General features: G+C 44.3%; 2 protein-coding genes across 4 annotated transcripts in view; both read right to left on the minus strand.

Annotated features, from left to right (window-relative positions):
• The window catches only part of PHAF1 (phagosome assembly factor 1), a 34,927-nt gene extending 34,774 nt beyond the window's left edge, over positions 1 to 153 (minus strand). For both annotated transcript variants that reach the window (XR_005952366.1, XM_041400488.1), the window contains exon 1: positions 87 to 153. The gene's annotated coding sequence lies outside the window, so the exon portion shown is untranslated. The remainder of the gene's footprint in view (positions 1 to 86) is intronic.
• A 9,244-nt stretch (positions 154 to 9,397) lies between these two features.
• Positions 9,398 to 26,142, minus strand: part of CBFB (core-binding factor subunit beta) — a 37,517-nt gene continuing 20,772 nt past the window's right edge. Inside the window, exons 5-6 of one of the 2 annotated variants that reach the window (XM_041400748.1) lie at positions 24,015 to 24,110; positions 9,398 to 11,697 (exon numbers count right to left, since the gene is read on the minus strand). In XM_041400748.1, coding sequence (XP_041256682.1) covers positions 11,629 to 11,697; positions 24,015 to 24,110 — 165 coding nt within the window. In that variant the 3' untranslated portion in view covers positions 9,398 to 11,628. Of the gene's footprint in view, positions 11,698 to 23,983; positions 24,111 to 26,142 lie in introns of both variants that reach the window. The other variant, XM_041400749.1, reaches the window with a different exon arrangement.

A 26,142-nucleotide genomic window follows, 5' to 3' on the forward strand; every position in this document is an offset into this window, starting at 1 on the left:
CGGTCCCGGCCCCGCCGCTCGTCCCGGCCCGGCCTGAGGGGCCGGGGGGGCTCCGACCCCCCCCGCGCCGCGGGGCCGCGACTCACCTCACTTGCGGCTGCTGAAAAAGTGCTTTGCAGCTGTCGTCAGGCGCGCCCGCGCGGGGGCGGGGAGAGGGCGGGGCTGGGGGTGAGCCCCGCCCTCCGGCCGTGGGCGAAGGGGGAAGGCGTCGGCTCGGAGAGGGGGAGATCGGGGTTCGAGTCCCGCCCGGCCCTGCCCGCAGGCGGGGCTCAGAGCTGCAGCAGCCCCGGTTACACCGGACACGATAACCTCGGGATCCAAAACAGAATAACACAGCCCTAACCACTACCCAGGGCCATCCCGTCCTTCCAGCTGAAAGGACAGAGGGAGCATAGAAGAGTTAGGGAGAAATTAGTCAGCGGCACGAGCCAAGTTACCGGAGTGAGCTCGGGGGTGACTCAGGGAGAGAGGAGTAACGAGGTCAGCGGCTCTGCAGTGATGTCTGAGCAAACAGGGGCACCCCAGGAAAGCCCACATTTCCCTTGGGATGGCGCTCAGCTCGCAGGAACCTGCTCTGGTTACACCCAAAGCCCCCAGGTGCCAGAAGCATCCACAGAATGAGGAGGAAACTGAGCTCTCCCGGTCTGCCGGGATGTGCCACCACCTGGGACTGCCCACGTCAGACCAGCCCTCGTTTTTATGGTGGAAACTTGATCCAAGATAAAAGGCACCAGGTCAAGCATTGCCCAAATAAACACAAACTAAAAGAAAAACCAAGGATATGGCCCCGTGCCGTGCTCACACAAAGTGACACTCTGAGGGAGTAGGGCAGCACGAGTGATGGAAATTCAGGAGGGTGCAGAGGGTGTGGAAGCAGCTGTAACTCCTTCTGCTGGCAGGCTGAGGCTCCAGGGGGGAGCAGAGAGCGGGGGAAAATGCATTTTTTCCACATTTATTTGAGAGTGGTAGAAAAACTTCTCCTTAGGTGATACCCATCTTCTGTCCCCTCTCCTGTCCTGCATCCCTCCGGGTGGTGATGCTCAGTCCTAGCCTGGCCCCACGCCCCATCCCTGTGCCCACCATGTCCCAGCAGGGTCTGCAGCAGGGCAGCCCCACCACATGGGCAGAAAACATCAGGAAAGCACACACAGACGTTTCAGGCAGCCCAACACAGAAATTTGAGGGCTGCATATTTTTTAAAAAATAGTCAAACATAATTTCATCTAGGTTTGCAGTGTGGCTCCTTCCCACAGGCAGAGCAAGCCGTGGCTGGCAGGGGGGATCAAAGCATTGGAAAGAAATCCCAGCCATGCTTGGGAGCAGGACCTTGGCCAGCCTCTGCTCTGAACACCACATTTCTCAGCATCTCTCTTCAGGTCACAGAGCTGTCAAAGCAGGTGAGATTTTAATGTATATGGAGTGGAGCAAGCCGCAGGGAAATTAGTTTTCCCTTGAAGTCAGCTGCATGTTGCTCTATTTATTATTCATGCCTTGCTTGCTTTTTTTTTTTTTTTTAATCCAAGCATGGTGACATCTTAATATGCTGAGAAGCACAGAGGTGTTGCCAATGCTTCCCCTTCACTCCAGCCCTCTGACACTTCTTTATTGGCTCAAAACCAGAAATTAGCCTTTCCTCTCCTGGGAGCAGAGCTAATCCTTGTGAGCCACTTGCCTCTCTCCAGCTCACTGTAGATATATGGAATACATATATATTTGTAGATATACAGTATTTGTGTATTTTTGTATGTAAGTTCACATTGTGACACCTACAAGGGATGTATTTGAGAGAATAAATATGTAGCTAGAAACTTTGCATACCTCATTCATTTAACAGAATACAAAGCACAGCTTTTAAAATACTTTTAAGCAGGTCCATGGCAAGTGCAGCCCTCAGGTTGAGGTGTGGTGGAGAACAGGTGGCTGCAGATCAGCTGGGCTTTGCAGAAACCCTTCTCCACCTCCTTCCTGTGTTTGGTGATGCCCTTTGAAAACCCAGTGCTGCAGTCTAGGGGCTGCAACAGTCTGGGCTTTCATTCAAAAAGATTCAGCATCCTTTCTAGGAGAGTATCTCCAGTGCAAGCCAAATTTACCAAGGAGAAAAAAGGCCAAATACAATGGCAGAGAAAAAGAAATTATTTCTGAGTGTGCCTCTCCTGTCTTCACACATCAACCCAAGCCCCAGGCTAAGTGGAGAAGGGCTGGGCACTGCCAGGTCTGGCACTTCTGAGGCAGATTGGGCAAAGCACCATCATTTTGGCAACTGCTTGTGACAGGCAAAACTTAAAATTTAAAAGGATAAAATTACCCTTCTTACTCTCCAGATTATGGAGCACTTCTTGGGAAATTCAGCCCCAGGGCTCAGGAGGCAAAGCACAGCTTTCTGAAAATCAAAATCAATTTTTAAAGCCTGGCTCTGTTGTTAATGTTTCTGACTGAGTGAATGGCTGTGTGTGCATCCATCAGAGATGCTTCTACCAAAGCCTTGTGATGCCATCGCATTTTGGGGCGAGATCAGCAGCTATGGGGGACTCGTGGATTTTTACCGATTTTTTCTAAATTTTTTCAGAATTTTTTTAACTTGAGGGTTTTTTCCTAAATTCTACACGTCTGCGGAGAAGTGTCGGCTGAGGAGAGCTGGGCTTTTCCACCCAGGCGGCTGGAGGCAAGCAGGAGATGGCAGGAGCCGCCAGGAGGGGCGGGCAGCGCGGGCAGAGCGAAGGCGAGCTGCCCTCTCCCGATGGGAGCCGGGAGCGGCGCACCGGGCTGCCGGGAAACCTGCCCCGTGGCTGCTCCTGAAAACCGCCTGGAAGCAGATCCCAGCCTTGGCAGCGCTGGTTCAGTTGGAGGAAAGATTTTTGCTGCAAAGCTCTGAAGTTGCTCTGATTTTTTGGAGGTGCGTTTCCTGCTGCGAGGCCCTGGGTTGGCAGTAGGAATGGATCCAAGCAGGGTTGGCAGCTCCAAGAGGGAGCCTGGCACTCTCCGAGAGGGGATTATCCCAGCTCTTCATGGGGATTTATCCCACAGCCAAGGGTTTCGGGTCCCGCCGAGCTGGGCACTGCCAGGCAGGGGTTCCCTGCGGGCAGGGGCCGCGGGCAGCACCGAACCCAAATCTTTCCCCGGGCTCCGTCCTTCCCTGGCTCAGCGCTTTTCCCTTCCTCTCCTGGGCTGAGCAAGCCCTGCCGTGCCCTGCCGGGATGGTTTCAGTCCCCCTGACCCCTCTGGAGCTGCGGCCGGGCTTGGCACGGGCGGGATGCGCAGGACCAGCGCCCAGCCAGGAGCCGCCGAGCCCCGCGGGGCTGCTGGGGCACAAAGTGCCTTCCACCGGGCCCACCGAGCCTCCAGCCTGTCCCGAGCCCCGTCCGAGCCTCCCCGGGCTGCCTTCACACGTTCCAGGGCAGCGTCCTCCTCCCTGCTGTGTGCCGGGCTGGCGGCCGTGCAGCACACCCGCAATGAAGATTTTGGAGGTGATCCCGTGCTTGGCCAGGGGCGGGGGGGTGATGTGTGCCTGGCATGGCTGCAGCTTGTCCTCAGCCAGGACCGCGGTGATCGCCAGCATCACTTCGCACATCCCAGATTTGGGCTTCTGGCAGCTGCGGAAGTTCTCCTGAATTTCCGCGCCGTGCTTGGTGTCTGGAGATGGGCAGGAACGGGAGGGTCCCAGCGCTCACCCGAGGGTGCTGATGAGATGAAGTACCTTAAACACTGGCCAGGCAGAGGTACACAGGGCATTTCACAGGGCTGCGGCGAGGGCAGGGGCTGAGGAGGAGGGATGGGCATGGAGCATTCCCGAGAAGGAAAGGAGCGGCAGTTCAGGCTGGCCTCGGGGGGGCTGCTCACCACAAGGCAGCAGCCCCCCTGCACCGCCCCAGGGCAGCGCCCCCCGCCCGGCACTCTGTGCGCGTTTCACAGAGCTCCAGATGTATTTCAAAAGCTCTGATTCCTGCAGGGCCAGATCTAAACTGGCTCCGGCTTCATCAGAAGCAGATGCGCTGGTTTCTCGTTCTGCCAGGCGCGGGCAGGGAGCGAAGCCCAGCTGGCCGCAGAGCCGGGGAGCGGCAGGACCGGGCACTGGGGACGGGCACTGGGGATGGGCACAGGGGATGGGCACCGGGGACGGGCACTGGGGATGGGCACCGGGGATGGGCACCGGGGATGGGCGTCGGGGATGGGCACAGGGGACGGGCAGTGGGGACGGGCACCGGGGACGGGCACAGGGGACGGGCACCGGGGATGGGCACCGGGGACGGGCACAGGGGATGGGCACCGGCTCCTTCCCGGGTCGCTCAGCACCGAGCCAGCGGCCTCAGCAGCTGCTGCGAGGGACCAGCAGCCCTTCCAGGAGCCTCTGGCCGCTGCATCCTGCCCCTCGGGTGCTGCCCAGCCAGGCGCTGGGGTTTTAATAATGCGTTGAAAACTGGTGGGAAAATTTACCCTAGGGAAAAGCACAGGGATTCTGGGAAAAAAAAAAAAAAAAAAAATTTAAAGCACAGGTTTTATGGGGAAAAAAAGAAAAAGTAAAAGATGGATTTGGGGATCCTACAGAATCCCAAACCCCTTATTGCAAGGGCTTATGGATCCAGGAGTGCTGCACGTGTTGCAGGGCTTCCACCTGGGCTCAGTTTCGCCTCCAGATACATTTCCAAAAGGGATGTTTGATTGTCACAGCTGATGGTGAGGAAGGGCCATGGGGCATGGTATGAGAAGCAGGGAAGAGGATCAGCCCCTACACCAGCCTCCTCCAGCCCTTGTGCTTGGGGTTTCATCATTAACAAGAAGAGCTGCAGGGCCCTCCCACAGCCCCTGGAGATCTCTGCCCATTTTGTCATGAACTTCTGGTGAACCAGCAGCGAGGGTGTGACTCAGATCTTACTCATGGGCTGTGGTGGACAGAACCAACAGCAGAGATGCTCTCTGAGCCTCCTCCCAGTGCAGTGCCCTGAGGTCCTGCTGGCACATCCCACCCCTGAGGCAGAGATCTGGATGTGGAGGGCACCTTGTGGAGGGGTGATGAGGCACCTTGTTGGGTTGGTGGTTTCAGAAAGTCACGCAGCCGACAGGACCACCAGCACCAGGTCCTGGCAGTCACACACCAGATGTGCTCTGCAGAGCAGAACTGAAAGCAGAACCAAAAAGAGGATCTGTCCTCTCATCTGTGTGGGAGATCCGCCGAGCGGCTCTGGGCCGGGGCTGTCGCTGCCAAGGAAGCGTTTGGGGTTCCTCAGCAGCAGCTCTGACCTGAGCAGAAGGCAGTCACTGGGCAGCTCAGGGACAGGCTGTGCATGCAGCTCTGCCTGGCCCTCCCTTCCCTCTTTGCCCTGGCCCCCAGCCCTCAAACACAGCCAGAGCAAAGGACCTGGAATCTTCCCTGTCCATCACAGGGGTGGACTAAATGCTCTCTAAGATTTCTTGCAGCCCTGAGCACTGTATGATTCCGTGACCTGGAGCTGGATCACATGCAGGTCTGAACATCCCCAGCTATCCTCATCCTCCTGGGCCACAGCAGCTGTGGGCACAGGCTCCTGGCTCCATGGACAGACTACCAGGTGGCTGCAGGCTGGTGGCAACCCTCTGGTTGGCTGGGACATCTGGAGGAGGCCATGAGGATCTGGATGGAGCTGGAAGTGTCTCACCTCCAGAGCAGGTGTCACTGCAGTGCTGCCCTGGGCAGGGGCCATCGGGGAGCAGGGGCTGGAGTGAAGGACAGGCTGTTCTTGGAGGGGTGGGAGGGGACCTGGTGCTTCCTCTGGGTAGGTGGCACAATTCTGGGAAGTGACATACTCAGCAGCCTTCCTGGCCCTGAGGTGATGGCAAGTCTGGTGTTTCTGGGTAGAGCTGCCTCTTTATTAAGAATTGTCTTCTGGCAAGGGTTGTCCCCCCACAGAGCTTTGTTTGCAATCCAGCAGCAAACCCACATTCCCCCCACCAACCTCTCTGCTCTCCTCCAAGCTCAGAGCTCCTGGGGTGTCGTCAGGAGTCACTCCTCATGTACACCACTGCTGTGAGGGGCTAAAGCCCTGAAATTCTTTCAAAATCTTGCAATGGCGGCAGCAGAACCACCCCAGTCATCTGCTTCAGTGACAGTCACATGGGAAGTGATCAGGGACAAGTGCATCCCACAGGCAAAGAGCTTTGGTTCCCTCACACTGCTTGTTTCTCTATGCCTAGACTTTGCTGGGTTTTTGTAAGGTATGAATAACAAAAGCTGAAAGGGTTGGACATGCAGGTGGGAAGGGCTCAGAGGGACAGACTCTCCCAGCAAGCCAGTGGTAACAGCTGGAAAAGCCAGGAGCTTTCAGGTGTAAGTTTTGCCCCATCTCTAGAAGGTCTTTCTCTTTTCAAGTTAAACCCATGACCTGCTCCAAGGAAGAAAGAAGATTGCAAAGGGGGAAAGGTGGCAAAGCCACCAGTTCCCATGAAAAGCAGAGAATCAGGGCCTGTAGAACAAGAGAGAGTGGAGCCCCAGGAAAACCCATTCTGGGTCCTCCAAGACCCCATCATCAAGGCAACAGGGTAGAAAAGGGTTACATATCAGAAGAGTTGTGGGAAGCAACAAAGACCTGGCAGAATTCTCACCAGCTGTGGACCAGGCCCAGAAAGAGGCACAAAACTGAGCAGGAAGTGTTCTGGTTTCCCACTCCTTTCCCCAGCCATCCACTGTGCCAGGTGAGAGCACCAGAGAGGCAGCACTCAGCTCTTCTGCGCTACTTCCCCCTCCTCTCACTCCTGAGCTTTAAGAAATGAGCCCAAGGCAATTCTGAAAATTCACTTATCTCAACCTGTAATTGAGAAACCTATTTAATAGTTACTTAAACCCTGAGCAGCTCTGAGCTGCAGCAGTTGATGAATATGCATAGCCTGGGATTTACATTTGGTGGCAGTGTGAAGACAGGATGTCAGGCAAATGAGCTATGAGAAATGTTGCCCATGCAAATGTTCACTCTGCTCTAACTTCTCACTGCAATTCCCATCCTTGAAGCCATTTCTGTCTTTCTCTTATTTGCATTGGAAATGTAGTAACAAAATAATGCAACTTCACAGAAACTGGTCCCAGTTCCGTGCAGACAGGATGGATTCTTTAAAACATCTATGACAGAGTGGAGTCCTGAACAAACAGCAAACAAAAAATACATAGAAGTCCTGCCAAGGTCATCCCAGGCCATGCAGTTCTGGAGTTCTCTGAAACCACATCTTCATCCAACTTCCCAGCCCTTACCTGAACAAGGCTTGTTATTAGACAAACCACCACAGATCTGCAGGAACAGAAAAGCTGCTGTTTTCACTCACAGTTCATTTTCTCAGTTTTCTGCTTTCAGAAAGTGGAGCATGAGCCCAGGACAGCCGCTGTTTCCCTCCAGAGAAACTAGGAAACCTGCTTATTCACGTTTGAGGACTTCAATAAAGGGACTAAACACTGAGAACCCCACCTGCAATGCTGCATCCAGCCCTGGGGTCCTTAACAAAAGGACATGGACCTGCTGGAGCAAGTCCAGAGGAGACCACAACGAAGCTCTGAGGGCTGGAGCACCTCTCCTGTGTAGACAGCTCAGCCTGGAGAAGGCTCAGGGAGACCTCAGAGCCCTCCCAGTAAGCAAAGGGGCTGGAGAGAGACTTTTGACATATTCACGTTTGAGGACTTCAATAAAGGGACTAAACACTGAGAACCCCACCTGCAATGCTGCATCCAGCCCTGGGGTCCTTAACAAAAGGACATGGACCTGCTGGAGCAAGTCCAGAGGAGACCACAGCGAAACTCTGAGGGCTGGAGCACCTCTCCTGTGTAGACAGCTCAGCCTGGAGAAGGCTCAGGGAGACCTCAGAGCCCTCCCAGTAAGCAAAGAGGCTGCAGAGAGACTTTTGACAAGAGTATGGACTGTCAGGACAAGGGGAAATGCCTTCACACTGACAGAGGAGAGGTTTAAATTGGGTATCAGGAAGAAATTCTTCCCTGTGAGGGTGGTAAGGCCCTGGCACAGGTTGCCCAGAGCAGCTGTTGATGCTCATCCCTGGAAGTGTTCAAGGCCAAACTGGATGGGGCTCAGAGCAACATGGTCTAGTGGGATGTTGGAACTAGATGAGCTCCCTTTCAACCCAAACTATTTCAGAATTCTGAGAAACAGTTAATACTCTGTTCTCTTGGCCTCAGAAGAAGTCATGTAGGAGCAGGAGGTTAAAAAACCCAGCTGGAAGTGACCATACCTCACCTGCTGTGGTTGGGCTCCAGGTCCTGACATCCTTCTCAATTCCAGTGAGTTCCAGCATTTCCAGTGGTCTTTCACTCTCACATCAAGGACAGCCATCCTTAAGCCATGCTAGTTAAGGCACTGAATTGTAATGCTTTTGAAATTCTTTTCTGCTGTACGTGCCTCATGCAGGGAGACTTTCAGATTCCCTTTGCTAGTCACACACCTGAGAGGCAAATTCCATCTAGGAAGAGCCAGAGGACAAAGTGCCTCCGGTCCTTCACCTTCAGCCAAGAAAAGGCTGTACAAGTACTGGACTCATTCACTTGTGATGTGCCATGGGCAGAAAAGTGAACCCTTCCATGAGCTTGCAGGTAAATGGACAAATCACACAATGGCTTTATGAACAGCTGTTTGCAGATACCTTTAAAACACTGCTGGACACCACTTGCCCTCAGCAAGAGAAGCAGAGCAACATAGCTTGTTGTTTGTCTCTTCCCAAAGCTACCTCCCTTTCACACTGCAGAACATCTCCAGGAAAGCCACAGGTCCCAGCAGTGCTGTTTTTCTTTGGTGCTCTCTGGTCTGTTCACAGCCAGGTGGTGAAGGTTACTTGTTATCCTTTTGCCTGTAAATATTCCTAAAGCATTGTCAGGAAACAAGCAATCCTCTGCCTGATTTCAGGACTTAACCACTGTCAGTCAGTCAGGGTTACCTATTTGAAGTTATACCACCTAAACTTTTAGCAGCTCCAGAAGGTTTCAAGGTGTAGCATACAACATTCATATTTTCCCCACAGAACTTTCCCACATTTCATGAACTTACACATGTAACTCCCCTGCTTCCCCCTCGCCCAAAGCAGCACAATTAACAAGGTTTGGTGGCTGCTCTCACAATGTGCCCACAAACAGCACTCTGCAAGCTCACACAGCCCCTTGCTTGGGGCCCCTGGAGCAGATCCATGCTTTCAGAGTAAGAAGGGCATTATCAGTTTTAAGAAACAAGAATTTCAGGGCAGCTCACATTTTTCCCAGCACAGACCCTTCTATTAAAGGCTGCTCCCAGCCAGCAGCTGAGCACAGCACAGCAGAGGGGTCAGTTAGACAAGTGACCACTGGATGTCACCACTGCTTTAGCCACGGACATCAAGGCAGCCTTGCACCTAAAAATATGCCAGCAGGGACTACCAGGGAGTCAAATAAATTTACAGCACCTTGTTTTCACTACACAGAAGTTTATTATGAAAGTTAAACATACAACACAAAAAGTAGCAAAAGCAATCCTGTAGCTTAAGGCAACTCTTACAGGAGATGAATTCAAGAAAGATGATGCAACTTCAGTTTAAATAGAAATTATGAAAAATATCAAATTGCATCAATAACTTAAAATGCACTTTAAAAAGTCTGCACTAACCAGCAGAGGGTAAGGGCTGTGATCTTAATGCCAGCATTAAGATATGGAAAGCAGCAGAATGCTAAATGATGATAGGGAAAGTTCAGTATTTACACAGAGATAGCAACGTTAATATCTGATAGCGTCATTTCCTGTGTACTTATGGTTTAAAACCACTGTCTGAAACGTTAGGAAAACCTTTTAAAATAAATCTTCAGACTATTCCATCAAAAATACACAGATGGCAGAGAAGATCCAAGGCTAGGGATGCGTGCGGATGCATGCGTGTGTCCCTTAAATAACTCTTTGCAGAAACACTTTAGAAAAATTATTTCTTTGGGGGAAGTAGAGCAAGAAGAATATGTGGCCACAGAGTGAAAAAGATTATCTTTCAGGTGAATCACATTTAAATTGAAGTATCAAAATATTTCTATTTGATGACATTCTCACAGTTTACAGTTAATGACATTTTTAAGTGAATGTTAAATATTCATATTATTAACATACAAAGATTCTCCTTCACATTGACATCTGCTTATATTTTTGCAAGACCTCTTTTGCATTAATTGTTTTTCCATTAATGAGGAATGTATAATTGTCTTAATTATAGAATTTAGTTAAGAATTAACTGTTCTAACCATATAGAGTTTCTACCTTTAAAATAATTCTTAAAACACTGGATTCAGATCCCTTATTTTAAAAAGGTATTTAAGTGACATTTTAATCAATCAGGCTGTACAGGAAGCACCACATTTTAACAAAGCCAAATGACATCACATTTCTAATGGATTTTCTTCAAATATTGGATGCAATGAAATCTTTGGAGCAAGTCCATTCACCATCACCCCAAATAAAACAAGATTAATTCATACATTAATTCATCCCAAATCTTACCCTGTTAGAAAATGCAATATATACTGCAACAGTCTTAATTTGCATAAGATTTAATAGAAGGGGCCTATGTGCAGTATGAGACTCCTGCACACAAGCTCACATCAGCTTTTCACCATTCAGCACAATTTTACAAAAAGCCTAAGATATAAAATATACTTAAAGCAGTTATCTTAAACATGATTTAATACATATCACCTTGGCAGCTGATCACTTTTGTTCCCAGTTTAAATGCTGTCGAATCTGATTGTGGAGTTGCAGTATCCCTTTGAAGAACTAGTTAAAAAAATCCCTGAATAAAACAGAAGCCAGCCTGCGACTTCCTCTGAGTTTCAGTAAAGCACTATATACAGGGTATAACAGCCACCCAAACTCACTTGGAACAGAATAAAATCTAAGACAGATAATGGGGCAGAATGCATTAATGCATGAGAATATACATTTTAAGTTTTTTATAATTTTAAAAGTGGAACCAATGAATTGTTAGCAGTTAAACGAATACTGCAACTGTAACGTTTACAAACCCACAAAGTTTGAAAACTGATTCCAACAGCTCTGATTCACTGGGTTTAGCTTGGAAATAATGCAAAATAATGTCAGCAGTTTTAATAAGGTCTTGCAAATTTAGAAAAAAGAAAACTGAAAGAAAGATAAGAATGCATTATCTAAAATAAAGCAGGAACACAATAAGGACAATCAAAATTCCAATAGCCCATGTTAAAAAATTAAGCTTGGAATGCATTGGCTTCCAGCAGTTTACAAAAAAAAAAAACAAAAAAAAAAACCCCAAAAACAAAAACAGAAGTTGTTCTAAATCTGTAATATCTTGACCTATTTTTAAGTGGCAATTTTTTATTACAGTCGAGAAAAATGGTTTTATAGCTGCATAAGTCTCCATTTCACTAAAATAGTGCCAACAAAAATAAGTTTGCATAGAAAAACAAAATTTCGAATTGCCACTGGCTACATGCTTAAAATGGGAAATGCAGGTATGGTAACATAAACATAGTGCAAACCATGGCAGTTCGCGGTGACTTCGACTGCCGCAGGTCAGGAAACAGACCATAATATACCCAGTTATCACAGTTTCTGGTCTTTTATTCAATCCTTTGCCAAGTAGAAGCCATGCACGTGTGCAGAGCCGTGGGACGCCTGCTGCCGCCGATTAACGTAGTTTGAGATCGTCGCCGCTGCCCAGGTTAGAGCCAGGACTAGGGTCTTGCTGTCTTCTTGCCTGCAGTAACAAACACACCGAGGCTCAGCTACCAGGAACCAGCAGCTCCCAATTCAGTACATTAACACAACTAACACCATTACCAATACGAGGCAGGAACTTTACAATTCCAGCAGTACTTTTTAACACCAAAACCATGCTTTGCCCCCAGTTCAGTTTGCCCCCCGAAGCAGGTGGGCTCTCAGGAGGGCTGTGGGTCTGGCAGCCTCTGTTCCTGAGGGGCTCCGAGCCCGCTGTGCCTCCCCTCCCAGCCCAGAGCTCCCAGCAGGGACTGTGTGCTCGTGCTCACGCACTGCCAGGCTTCAAACATTGCTTCAGCAATCAACAAGAGACTCCCACAATGGTTAGGTAACAATTTTGTGCCTCTTCTTCCAAAAATAATTTTCTTTCTTGTGAAATTCCCTTCTGTTAACCTTTTCCGTCAGTTTTAGGGAGAAAGACTACAATATGAGATAAAATTATCTGGAAATGATGCGATGTATTCTACGAGAAAAAACATTTACTTTAGGTTCTTCTAGAGTCAAGAGACTTATAGTAACACATGAGTACAATTTAATCCATAGATGGACACACATTTTAACACTTCATAAAAGCTGGGGTTTTACTGCTTTCTTCTTCGGTGCACCTGCAAAGTTAACAAACTGAGAAAACTGACATAGGATTGCACCCCTGTATTAAAACAAAAGTAATGTAAGTTCTCCTTTAAATAAATTATTCTGTTAAACAGTTTGAGTTAATGACATTGTAAAGAGGTAATTAAGAATGGTCAGTAACAGTAAAAGACACAATTATCTACTTTCTCTACCTGTACACAGGTACAGCACACACAAATGTTGCATGTAAATACTTGAAAACATTGATTTCCTTACAATTTTAAAGCCATACTTTGACTCTGATGAACATCTAATACATGCTAGCTGGTTTTTAAGACATTTTAGTACCAGCACTTTTATTTAAGGTTTATAGAGTGAATAGCTGGCACCATGGCCTGTCACTGCCACATGACCAAACAGTCTCAGGCCACATTCTCAGCTGGTGGAAGGTGTCACTGCACAGGCTTTATTCTGAGTGCCCCCATCAGCTGCAATAACCTGCCATTCAGGGCTTTAAAAAAATGCAAACCAGTGACTAAAAGACTTTTTCTATGTTCCTGAAACACTGGGCAACAGCCTTAACAACTGCCTGGGCAACAGGCACTGAAACACCCTTCAAGCAATTACCGTGCTGGCAGCATCACACTGAACAACACGAGTACTCCAACAGGGCTGTGACTGACAGGGGCACAAGTGCTGCTCTTGGGTGTTGCCTGGGCTCTTCTGAGCCCCATTTACTGACAGAGAGGAAGCCTCCCCACAGCACAGCAGCTGCCCCAGCTCACGAGGTGCTGCTGCTGCACTCCCATTCCAAAGGGTGAGCAAGCACAGCCTGCTCACTCCAGACCCTCTGGCATGCACTGCTGACACCACTTTTCCCAACCCAGACCATTCTTGCTTTGTTCACTTCTTCCTCCCTTACCTACCATTCTTCTTGTCTGCCTAATTGTATGCTCCCAGTGCACTAGGTTAGCTGCACCCAGACAGAGAACTGCTGCTTCCTTCTCCTATTTAAAAGCCAATTTAAAGTTACATTCTCCTTTCATGTGCAGTGGTCCCTTTCTGATGCACATGGAGTTCATTCAATAAATCCCTCTAGTAATCAGCATGTTTCCAGAGCAGACAATCCCCTCCTGCACTCTCCTTAGTGGTCACACTGCCACTATTGCTTTGGAAACATCTCCACTAACTTAAATATCACAATTGCTACCTACTACATTTATGTATTCAGCGTTGGCTGCACTTTAGATAATTAAGAGTGAGCCAATCTTTTTGCTCTGTTCTATCTGCACTAGTTGTACTCTGAAGGAACAATCTGCTTCTCCTGCTTGCAGAAGAAATCTGAAGGTGAGAACCAACACCACTGCTGGTGCACAAACCCACAGATTTCTCAGTAATCGTTCTGAGGAATCACATTAAAGCAAACTACTCTAATCACCACACAGCACTGATGATTTTAAGTGTTTAAGGGCATATTCTTTGAGGTCCTTGAAACAACTTCTGCACACTGTCCTCTTTGTAGAGATACAAGATGGCATTTAATTAAGCTTTTTACATTATTTCCAAAAGCCAAATAATTCAGCTTTGACTATCAAAATCACTGAAGGAAACCCCACACTTCCTTTTTCCTTCAACAGAAAAGCCAACTGTGCTGTAAATTTTTTTTTCATATGAAATGGTTGTTCATCAAGCCTGAATAGATACTCCCAGGCTAATTTAAGAGTTGTACCAAGATTAACAAAACAGCAACAGTTCTACTTTGCATACCCTTCTATTGAGCAGACTGTAACAAGATTGCTTCTGATTTTACTGCTGCCTCTTTCCTCTAAAAGGAAACAAAGACATGCACTGTCTTTAACAATTACCAAAACCTTACTTCTACCAATTTGGCACTGGATAAACATTTTTACACTTAACTAGAAAAGACCAGCAAGTTAATTGCTGCTATACTACTGCTCTAAAAACAGTGTTTCTTCTTCAGAAAACAAATCATATGCACAGCAATTTTATTGTCAAATTTCAGCAAAGGCTCCAAGATATGAGCATATGGTTGCATTTATGCTTTGCTTAAAGTGGCCTTTTCTTTCAAAGCATATGAAAGAATTTGCATGATTCGTGACCTCATTGCTACTTGTAGAGTTTGCAGAAGCCACTAGTGAACAACTACCAGATTTGCCCTTTCAAGTGAAATGCAAAAGGCATGACAAATGACCCTCAAATATACCAAAAACAGTCATTACAATATCTTACAACAGTGTATGTGGATAAAGGTGTAATTTTGCAATTCTGTAAGTGGGGATTTACACAAGCAACTGCAACATGTTGGAATGACAGCTCTGACTCGGGCACCCTGCTTTCCTTGTGCTACTACTGTGCAAAAAGACAATGTGTGAAGCAGGCTTGTTCTAGCAGCCACAGCCATTCTGCCAGGGCACAGCATGTTCAGTATACAGCAACTACAACTGGGCTTCACATGCTGAAAGAAAAAAAAAAAATATGCTTGGTAAAGACTAGGAAAATCACTTTGTACAAAGACAGGAAGCACACTACGGAGCAAGAAGCACTGGGTGCTATTTTTGTCCACTGACAATTGGCAAAGTACAACTTCCATAAGAAATGCCATGAGATCCTTAACACTCCCTTGCAGGAAGAGTGTGACTATCAGTAGGGTAGTATCTGCTAGTTCTCCTCAGCCTATTACAGGAAGCTAAAACTTCCCTTTTATAGATGTAAACCAGCAATTTCCAGACTTCTCACCACTGGGGGTCCTATACTCCCCTGCATAGTCAATCAATCCTCTAAACTGCAGTTTTTGCTGTAGTTTTTGAAATGCATACCTTTTGCTGCCACACAAAAGCACCAGTATTACTCTCAGTGAATAATGGGCTCAGCTTCTCAAGGATTAAGGAGACTTGCTTCAATTAAGAAAGATGCATTTATCTTTGCCATTGGGAAATGGAATACACTGCTATGAGTCATGCTTAATGAGCCATGAGAAAACAGCAGTTATTCATCTTTTCTCTGCGTATTTCATTTTTTTCAGTCAAATGTTGACTTAAGTTTGAAGGAGCACTACTTCACATGTTCTTCATCTGTTATTTAGTGAAAGGATAACAAATATTTGCTTGTGAGAAACTTGTAATTAGCACACAGATCCCACCAGAGCTGCAATTACCCTAAAAATGAATGTATTTTAACCAAGATTGCCAACTTTCTTCCAAACATCCAGGAACAGAAGAGTTAACTTGATGGACACATCAAGAGTTGCAACACTGAAAAATACTTAGCACTCAGCTTTCAGAACATGAAGCCATGCAAATCTGCTGCTGCACAGAAGGAATTGTAACTGGCCCCAAGCCATTGAAAACCTCTAACCCTGGCGAGGGTGTGATGACCAACTGGAAGAATTGCAGGAACATATTTGGCAAAAAACCATTTCAAAGCCTCCTATCAAATGCTACTCTAGACTTATTCATGCTGAACTCATAATGCTGGTACCATGGGGGTAATGACTGACAAAAAAGAGAAGAGTTACTAACAAAAGCATTTTGACTTGAGAGTAAACAAACAAAGAGTGTGCCTATAGTATTTCTTACACCTCTGCTCTCTTTACCCTCTGAAGTCTGAGCTTTCCCTAAACCTAAATATAGGCTAAGGGGAATGGACTGAAAGCCCTATCAAGAGTAATATCTCTGCATCATATTATTTTTCTTCTCAGTAAACTAGATAGCTTGGAGTCATTAAATCAGTACGTTTTACCATTTACTTTTCTGAACAAGAACCACATTGGAGGCTTTACATCTGTTACTGAGGCACAAAGGGAAAACAGATGGGCAATAAGGAAGGTGGCACATAAGCAGTTCCTCCAGCAGCCAAGACAGTCAGAACACATCCACCTCCTCCAGCCACTCAATCCTGCCCCATGCTGAAACCTATTGTGCTTCCAGCTGAGCCAACAAAACTCCTTAAACTGACTTTAAGAAAGCATCTCTAACCAGCCCCTTCCTGGGCATGTTCTGAGGCCTCAAACATACCTAAGGAAACCAACTCCTCTTACCACATGAGCTCATCAGGAAAAGATAATGCAGTCCCACTGTGTGGTTACATGATAGCTCTGAGAAAGCAGAACTGAGAAAGCTGGAAGCAAATTTATTAAGGATGGACAGGGCTGCCATAGCAGAAAGGAAGATGGCCCTCCCTTTCTATGAATCACTTACAAAAAGCAGCAGGGAAAACTGGGACTTCTGAATGCCACACAGTGAAATGACAAATACAACCATACCCACTGCATATACAACTTGGGACACTGGTGAAGAGGAGGGAAGGAAAAGTGAGCTAATTTGAGGAAGGGCCATCACAAAAAGAATAGCCAAAATAAAGTCTCTCCATGGACAACTCCACTGCAATTCTTTAATGGGATTCTGGCAACTCTGTCCTGCTGAAACAGACAGAGCAAATGCATTATGTGCCTTGGCATCTGCCATCTATAATTTACTAAATAAGTGAAAAATCAGGCTATGCTATGAAAAACTAAACAGTGAACATTTGGATTCTCTTAGAACTGCCAACCTCCTGAAAAGGGATAAAAAAAAAACCCAACCAACCAAACCTGAGAATACTTTGCAGATACTTTTTAGAAAAGTATACAACCACAGGATAAAAACCATCCAAATTAAAAAAAAAAAAAGCCAGCCCTGAAATAAAGAGAGCAATGCTCAGAAAAATGACCAGTTACAACCAAGCACACCTTCACATTAGTCCTGGTATCTGAGGCAGACCCACAACAATGAACTGAAAACTCTTTGAGCTGCTGGTTAACAACAGCCTCTACCACAGAGATTTGAACAAAATGCTGGCCCTGCCTCCAGTAACCTTTACTCAAGAGAAGGGCAGGAGGAACTCAGCCTTCAGAACTGGAGCCAGCAAAGCTGGGGCCCTACAGCACAGTGAGAATGTCAACTTCTATATCACAGAAGTTCTTTGGTCACAGCTTGATGAAGCAGCCCATGTGCTTCCTAGTCTCCAGGGGCCTTGCACAGAGACTCTCAATCTTCACTTCTCAGAGCTTTAGCCACAGCAGCACCACTGCATACTGCATCCATGAGCCAGTGGCTGCCAGAGGGGATATGATCTTTACCACATTCCTAGCAGGCATAGCTATCAGCATTAGACTTCATGGCCTGGATCCAATCTCTGCAGTTGCTTTGTTGGCTGCCCATAACATTCATTTTGCTATCAGCTCTCCTTTTCACTGAACCTGGGAAGAAGTAGCCTTGATCTTTCTTAATTATAATGTCAAGCACCACTTAAATTATGCAAATAATGAAAAACAGGCTCTCAAACTTGGCAAGGGATCTAGATGTTAGACTGTAGTAACTGTAGAACTATTAATGCCATGAATTCTATACCCAATGCTCTTTTTTATTCCTGCTTCCATTCCCATTGTCTTTCAAGCTCACTGAAAGTCGAAATAAAAAATTTTCCTGACAAAGGCCATTGATAAGAGTTATTTAGCACTTACCTCCATCAAGACTTCATTTCAAACTACTATCTACTTCCTAGAAACAGACTGAAAACACACATGAACTGTGTTACCTGCAGAGCCTGCTCTCCCACAGGTTGTGAGAGAGCTCCAGAGCATGACCAGCCAAGCAGCACAGCTGCTTCCTGACCCCATGCACCCCCTCACCTGAAATCTTTGCAATGGTTGCATCTTTGTTTAAAAGCTGTTATGAAGGTAATGATTCTGTGCCCCAAACTGGACCAAGGTCACTGCAAGCCAAGGAAGGAAAAGGCACAGCAGGAATAGGTAGCTCTGAAGAGCTTTGGGTAGACTGAAATTTTTACTTTCATATTGAAACTTCTTTTCCACAGGAAAAAAGCTTAAAGTGCTTCCTTTTAGAAAGCACTGTTTGAAAGCTGGTCTAAAGGTTATAAATTTATAATTAATATTGATTGCCTCCAGACAGTATTCCTCTGCTGCTCAGCCCCTTTCTAACCTTCATTGACTGAAAGAAGACGCTTATATTACAGTATTCCCTGATTTGCAAGATTGATCTCCTCCGTCCTACAGTCAGCATTGATTCTGTACAGCACAAATTGTTTTTCTGATCTATGCATTCTACAGCACTTTTGCACAAGCACCAGCTATTTAAGTTCCTGTGAAGCAAACCAGCCATAACTTAACTGGTTACTTGTGCTGGACTGGCACTGCAGAACCTTTTGAGGCAGCACACTCCCACTCATACACTTCTAAGTTATGCTGTAGCCATCCTCCATCTAAACAAATTATTTATGATTGTGTACAAGCATATACCAAGTCTACACTATCATTGCATATGAAAAATCAACGGGTTGGGTTTCTTTCATATCCAAAAACCTGTGTTAAAGGTTGTTCTATTTTTCTATCATCATCAGTTTGGAGAGTACATACAGTAAACACTAATTAAATTAATTCCAGATTAATAAGGAAAAAAACCCTTTAAAATCTGATGAGAAAATTTAAAAAAAAAAACCGAGCCAAAATTAAAAACAAACAAGTCCCCACATACTTATTGTAATATTATACTTTCTTCTGAAGTCAGTTGTATTTGAGAAAAATATAATTAGTTAGAGCATTTATTTACACTAGGAGTTTCATCTTAGAAAAAATTAAGAAAAGGAGAATAATTTCACTGTCTAGAACATGAAAGTCAGTCCTACTACTTTATTTTCTTTCAACTGTAAACTGTTTACATTTCTGTAACAAAATCCTGTTGTTTTTTTAAGAGTTCCCAACTTCAGCAAAATTAAATGAAATGTATCTTGCCTATTTCAACTGGTAATGCCCAACAAACAAGAATAATATGTAAAAACCTAGGGCAGGACACAGTATTTTTTAAAGGGTGGGGTAGGTGGGGATTTTTGGTGCTTTGTACTGAGAGGGATTGCTTCTGGAAGAAAAACAAATTCCAAAACAGGGGTTTTTTTCAACAAAAATAAAATGGGAATTTCATGCAGTTTCCCAAAATGGCTCTTCTTAGCCATTAATGTAATTTATATTTAGCCCAAGACCACAAACAGACAGATTGCTAGACTAGACTGTTTTAGGGAGAGCAAACCATTCTGTCTCTTTACTCAGAGTGTTGCTAAAATAAAGAGCATGGCAGCAACACAAAAAGGAAAGGAACACAAAGTAGAAAAACATGACATTTCAAAAACAGTGGTTGAAGAAATTACATTGGAAGACTAAGAACAGATCCAACCCATCCCCAAGTAAAGCCATGGGGACATCCTTAGCCAAGCTCTGGAGAACACAGCTGGACAAACTGCACTCACACAGATCACTGCAAGTCTGAAATTACAGCTTGTCTGTACAAAACAAACCTTCACAAAATACCCCCACCTGCACACAGCAACACAGCAGAAGGCCTCTTCTTTACCTTGAAAATCCATCGTTTTGTGCCATCTGCTCCAGCAAAGAGCTGTCAGGAGGCATCTGCTTGTGGCTTTTCTGCACTGAACACGGGCCATTACTTTCAATAAATTCTAATTTCACCAACTAGGGGCTGTTTAAATCTCCCCAGGCCCTTCTGGACAGTGTAATACATTTTTGCATCATGCCACTATGCGAAAAGACTGAAAAACAAGCAAAAGCTCTTCCTGGAAATTCACGTCTAGATAGCAACTTCACAGTAATTTCTGCAGAACCCTTCTTGTCCGGACACTGACTCTGGTCATTCATACTGAAACCACACCAGAGACACTCAGACTGACTCTCAACCACGACCCAAGGAGATAAAGACAGTGAAAATTAAACATCTGCCTCACCAACATCCCTTCAGTCTCCTTGCTCTGCTAGTTTGGCAAAGGGGAGCATACAAATACTTCAAGTTCAAACACCTCATTTTTTAAAAAAAAAATCTTTAAATGAGGATAAGGTCTTTCTTTATGTGTATATTGTTAAACATTCTCTGTCTCAGCATTCCAACATTTTTGTAAAAGTAAAAGCCATTGGGATACCTTATTAATTCTGAAGGCACTAAGAACACTCACTGACTTCAAAAGCATCTTTGAAACAAAAGAATCCTGGACAGCGGGGCTGGATTTGCAGTATCTGATGTAACTGAACTATATAAGTTGATACAAAAACTCAAAAGCATCTTGTATTCAAAACAAACTATGTTAAAAATGTAGCAGAAGGCAGTTCAACTCAGAGGTACTTAAAAACTTCAATGAAAATTCCTAAATCCACTCCCACCCTATTTACATCAGAGTGCTGTAATTGCACAAAAACATGATCACCTTTGAAAACTCAAGCACAACCCACCTCAGATGCCCTCAGATGCAAAGAATATGTTCATTAAAACAAAGGTCTGGTGTGCTAAACTGGAATGGAAGGGATTCCATATGATGGAAAGACAGTAAACAAACCTCACAACACCCCGAAGGGGGTTTTTTTGCCTTTTTTTTTAGGGGGAAGAATTTTTTTAATATGTTGGGAGTTTTTTAGGGTACCTAAAAATGAAAATTAGCAAAGTGATAATTTTTAAATTGCTACTGAACTTGTAATTTTTTCCCCTTGCAAAGTGTCACCATTATAAAATCCAACTGCCACACACAAGACACTTTAACATTGTTTTCAATAAGTTATCACTGATCACTCCTTTGTGGGGAGTTTTAAGTCTACAGAGTTTATGTTAAGTCTACAGAAAGACTTAGAATAGGGAATCTTTTTTACCCAGAAAGCTGTATAAATAAAGAATTGAATCTGATCATTTTCATATGCTGCCAGGCTTTGGATGGATAACTATTTCCAAAGAGCTGGCGCCTCTGTTTTGGGTAGGACTGGGTGGAATATTGCAGGATTCCCCTTCCCTCCCCCACTGAAGCAGAATCTGGTCTCTATTAAAGGCATTTTGACTGTAATTCTACTGTCAGAAATATTCTGATTTTCTACAGTGTTGCAATTCTTAAAACCATCATTAACACTGATGAGATCCTGTTCCACATCTGCCAAATCTGAGTTTTACTGTCCATGCCAAGCATGGCAGAAAAGAAAAATCTAAAACTTTCTTAAGGAAATGAAAGCGGTATAGAAATCATTAAAATGTTCACAAAGAAAGTATCTTCATTTGTGTGTAGCATAACATACATAAAAATTCACTCAGCACACTTAGAACTGGCCTTTTCCATATAAAAACTTTCAAGTACCATCTCTGCAGTGAAACCACAGATACTGCTGGTCCCATTGACAGAACAGAAACAGAACATAAGGCAGTCTGGATTAAGGTTTCTGCAGCTGTCAGCAATGCAATCATCAGAAGGGTGCCACTGACAAACTGCATTTCCAAGCTGACTGAGCACGTCAGCATTGGAAAATTCAATACAGGCCACAAATACAACAAACACAGGAATGCACTTTTATGCATCACTTTCTATTGAGAATTCTGTACAAGGATCATGGACACCAAGTGCTTACTGATTAAAGTTCATTTGATTCTGCCCAAATGCTGCTTTAGATTGAAAAGAAGGGTAGCAATGAATGATTTGGAAACCTGATTCCTCTTTAGGAATGCATTGTAAGTCTATTTCTGCTCTGTCCCATCTCATCCCAAAAGATCCTGACTTTTATGCAGTCCTAAGATCAAGAGTAAGAAAGCTTGTCTGTAAACATTCCAGAGAGAAGTTCAGGACATCTTACCCCAAACACCAGAATGAAAACTGAAATGTAAAAACCAATTATAGACCTACGAGTACTGGAGGAAAAGAATCTGTTGGTTAGACATATCCAAGAGGTACAGTAAAATAAACAGCAAAGCATGCAAAACAATGTATAACAATTATTAAAGATTTGCATTTCACATCACAAATTTGAAACAACCTTTGATAATACTTTTCATTCTATTTAAGCATATTTCAAGTCAGTAATTTTTTCTTTTCTTCCTTTCTGTAGGTGATCTATACCAGTGCTTTAAAGCTGGGACAACAACTATTGTTGTTTCAAGAGAAAATGGGTACCAACAGCCAATAAGGACACCACTTAACAGCAACTGCATTCTGCCTTATAAAAAGCACAAGTGTTTTCAGAAGTTACTGCATCCAGCTCCTGCAGACAGCCAAGAACGCTGTGTTTTGTGTCTCAGTATCATGAGTTTTGATGTGTGCCATGAAGCCCCAGATGCCCAATATTACCTCAATCTCACTGTTAACTGAAATAGTGTTTTTACACAGCCTAGCTGCAAGTAAGTGTTTTCTACACTTGGAGGAAAATTATGTGTCTTATAACTCCAAAAGTTATTTCAGGAAGCCTCACTCTTTTTTAACCTTCAGCATGCACATGGCTTCTCTCTAATAAGAGGAGTGGGGATGAAGGGCACAGTGCAAGGAGAATATATCAAGAAAAGTTTTAAATACATAGAGGTCAAAGACATAAGATTGGACCTAAAGTTCCCACTGTGTTGTTCACAGTAAAGCAGGCTGGCACAGGTCTTCATGAGCAGCTTAAAGCTAATTCTACCTTCCTTCTGAAGTGAACTTACAAGCAGGTTGTAGCTATACTGTGACAGAATTATTCAGGCAGTCCAGCTGCTGCTCCAAGAATCCAGTGGTAGCAGGGCCTCCAAGGCAAGGATTTTACCTTTGCTACAGCTGACATCTGACCTGGCTGCAGCAGTGTTTGCAAGGAGACACACTCCAGCCACTTCAAAGAGAGATATTATCCTCTGTGCCTATCTGTTCCCTCTCATTTTCATGCTCAGTGCCTTCCAGTTGTAGTTGGAAGGGAAGAAAGTCTGTCTGATCATCCCAACTATCCGAAAGAATGCCAAAAGAAAAGTAGCTTAGCAATAACAATAATCAAATTTTCTAAAAACCATAGAACCAGCAGATTGATCATATTTGATTACAGTTAAGTCAGGCTGTACTGATGAAGCAGGAAGTAAGAAACAGCATTAGTAAAGGAAAGAAATTCAAAGCCTTTCTGTGTTCTCCCTATTCTCTCCTGACCTGCAGCCTGCCTTAACTTGCCAACTCCCCTTATGTATTATTACTTGTCCTCTTACAGCTCTCGCCTTTCTGACATCTCAGAGCAGCTGGTTTCCATTCCCTTTCCTGGCTCTTCTTTTCTCAATCCCAGTAATTTCTGCTTTCATCAAGAAAGAACAAGATTCAAGACTGTGGGGCCCTGAAGAAGCAAAGAATAAAACAGGGAAACTAAACCAGGGGAAAAAGGAATCAGACTTCCCACCCGTAAGAAAAAGGTGAGAAGACAATAAAACTAGCCTGTGCAAGAAAGCAGACTGTGGCATCTCATTAAACTGGCTGGTAATTTTTCCCAAAACATGGGATAACAAGCTCCAAAATTCTGTCCCTGCAGCTCCCAAAGCCTTTTCTGTGTTCATGAGAAATGCACGAGGTAAAAGATCCCTCTCTCAGCTGTTAAAGCGTAATTTCAGAGAGAAATGGCAACTCTTTGAATAAATGTCTTTACAGCTTAAGTACCCACTTAAGCAAAGACCATCTACAGAAAGGAAAAAAGTACATAATCAGAGAATTCTTATCAAAACTTTAAAAAACTTGAAATCCATTTTACAAGAGTAAAAAACAATGCATTTTGCAATTTTTATATAACATCACTGAACAAACACAACACGCGACATTGTACAAACAGACAAATAAATGGAAACAATCTGAAGTTTTGGGAAAGTACTAACCAGTTACTGACAGCAGCTGTGAAACCCTCACCTCCATTTCCTCCCGATGAGACCTGTCTCTATCCTCGAATTCACGAGTTCTTCGTCGAGCCTCTTCAAAGGCTTGTTGTGCCAATGCATCCTCCTGCTACCAAAGCAGATGACACAGAGTGACACAAAAGGTGACCCTCATTGCCACCAAATCACATTTCTTTTGAATATTAACTACCCCTTGGCAGCAAAGCCAAGTATGTCCTGCAGAACCTGCTAGAACAAGGGCAGGTTCCAGCAAATGTCAATAGAGGTGGATGAAATATTACTCACCTTCACTACAGCAGTAGAGATAACCAAATAGCTGGAATGCAGCTAGTACTAAAATATATTTTCAAAAGAGAGCTGCTGTTCTAAAGTAGTTTAAATGCTGCTTTGTTTTTTTTTCAGGCTAGGAATTCTCAGAAGTTCTGTGTAAAAGGCAATACATTTTATTCTCCTTATAAAAGCCATTTTGAAGACAGTATACACAGGTATAGCTAGACAGAGTCCACTACACAAACAGTAGTAATTTAATTATCTTGCATTGAAAAGTATTACCAAAGTTACAAACCAAATAAATCCTTCATTTTATCAAAAGCTGCTGCAGGGGCATCAGTATGAACATGCTTAATACCTGTGTATCATTTATATTATTTAAATTTAGATGCATAGGAAAGTGCAAAGCAGAAATTATTCCTCCACCAATTTGCACACATTTCCACACAATGGAGGAGAAACCTGCAGGTCTTCAACAGCTCTTTTGTTTATTTTCAATAATGGCTTATGCACATGAACAGATTTAATAAACTAACGCTCAAAACAAAAATCCTTCAAATTGTGTTTTCTATTAGAAGATGTTTTAAATAAAGTGTTAGTAATATGTGGAGCCATTATAAATTGGGCTGGAAGTTATTATTCTTAAGGAGACCTCGTAACACATTTACTGTTCCCCATCAGAATGGAAGAGTCCCATCTGAAGAGGCCCCACAAACCAGGATGGGATAAACTTTACTGGTTCTCCCTCCTTCTAGCTCTTCAACTGTAATTACTACCACCTCTGCTGACAACTCCCACATACATGCAAATGTTATTTTAAAGTTGATAATTTTAAAAAAAGCTGACCTTGACTGTTAGAGGACATAAACACGTAGAGAGCAAAACTAAGTTTTTGATCTACCTGGGGACCAAGTGCATAAATTTTTCAATTTAAGATAAAGCATCCCCAGCCTGAGAAGATGTTAAATTGCCTTTTTTGCCGTGGGCACCATCGTGGGCCCTGGAGCTGCTCTGTGCAATGCTGTGAAGGGGCTCCCTCGTGGCCCAAGGCAGGGAAATACAAACAGCTGCCAGCCCCAGCTCTGCCTTTCGCCGCCGCTTTCTGAGGACGCGTGGGCAACCTTTAAAGCTGCCAACAAGATAATACTTTAACACCATATATTTTTTAAGATTAGAATTTTGCCCTTTACAGCCATTTTAGTGCTCATACAAGGCAGAGAAACCAGGGTCAGAGAGTGGAAAGTAAGTTTGTTCTTAATAATGCAGAAGGTTAGAGAGAGAACAGATAAGCTCGTCTCCCAGATGACTCCAGAAAAGCTGCCTTCATTTCAGTTTACAAAAGAGATGTATGCCTTTATTACCTTCTATTTTAAATCAGACTTAAATCGAAGATTCTTTTTTTATCGAAGGTTTTTGCATTTTACAATCATTTAGAGTGGTTATGAAATAGAAGGCTGACGTACAGCCTTGGATGGAATATTTTAAATAAATGGTCATAACCAAAAGAAACTAAATTAGAAATTCATGGGGGAAAAAAATCAGTATGTTGACATCCAGAATGAAGATGTGTTGACAGCTGAAACACTGGTTTGCTCATGTCTGAGAAAGGGATAAAAGCATCAGAACTTTTTTAGTAAAACACAGAATTCTGCTCTACTCGTGGTGATACATTATAACAAATCAACCAACAATCCAACTTCATACAACAGGAATTTAACAAAAGTTTTTTTTTTAAATGTCACTCAACTCTAATAATAACAGCCTAGCAAATTCAGCTGTATGAGACCAAATAACTTATACATCTTAGTTTTGTTCTATAAAAATGTTCCTGGTATAAATTTACAAAGAAAAGTAAAAATAAGCAAAATATG

The sequence above is a fragment of the Onychostruthus taczanowskii genome, unplaced genomic scaffold (assembly GCF_017590055.1).
Source record: "Onychostruthus taczanowskii isolate IOZ18803 unplaced genomic scaffold, ASM1759005v1 scaffold18, whole genome shotgun sequence".
In the NCBI taxonomy this organism is placed as follows: Eukaryota; Metazoa; Chordata; class Aves; order Passeriformes; family Passeridae; genus Onychostruthus; species Onychostruthus taczanowskii.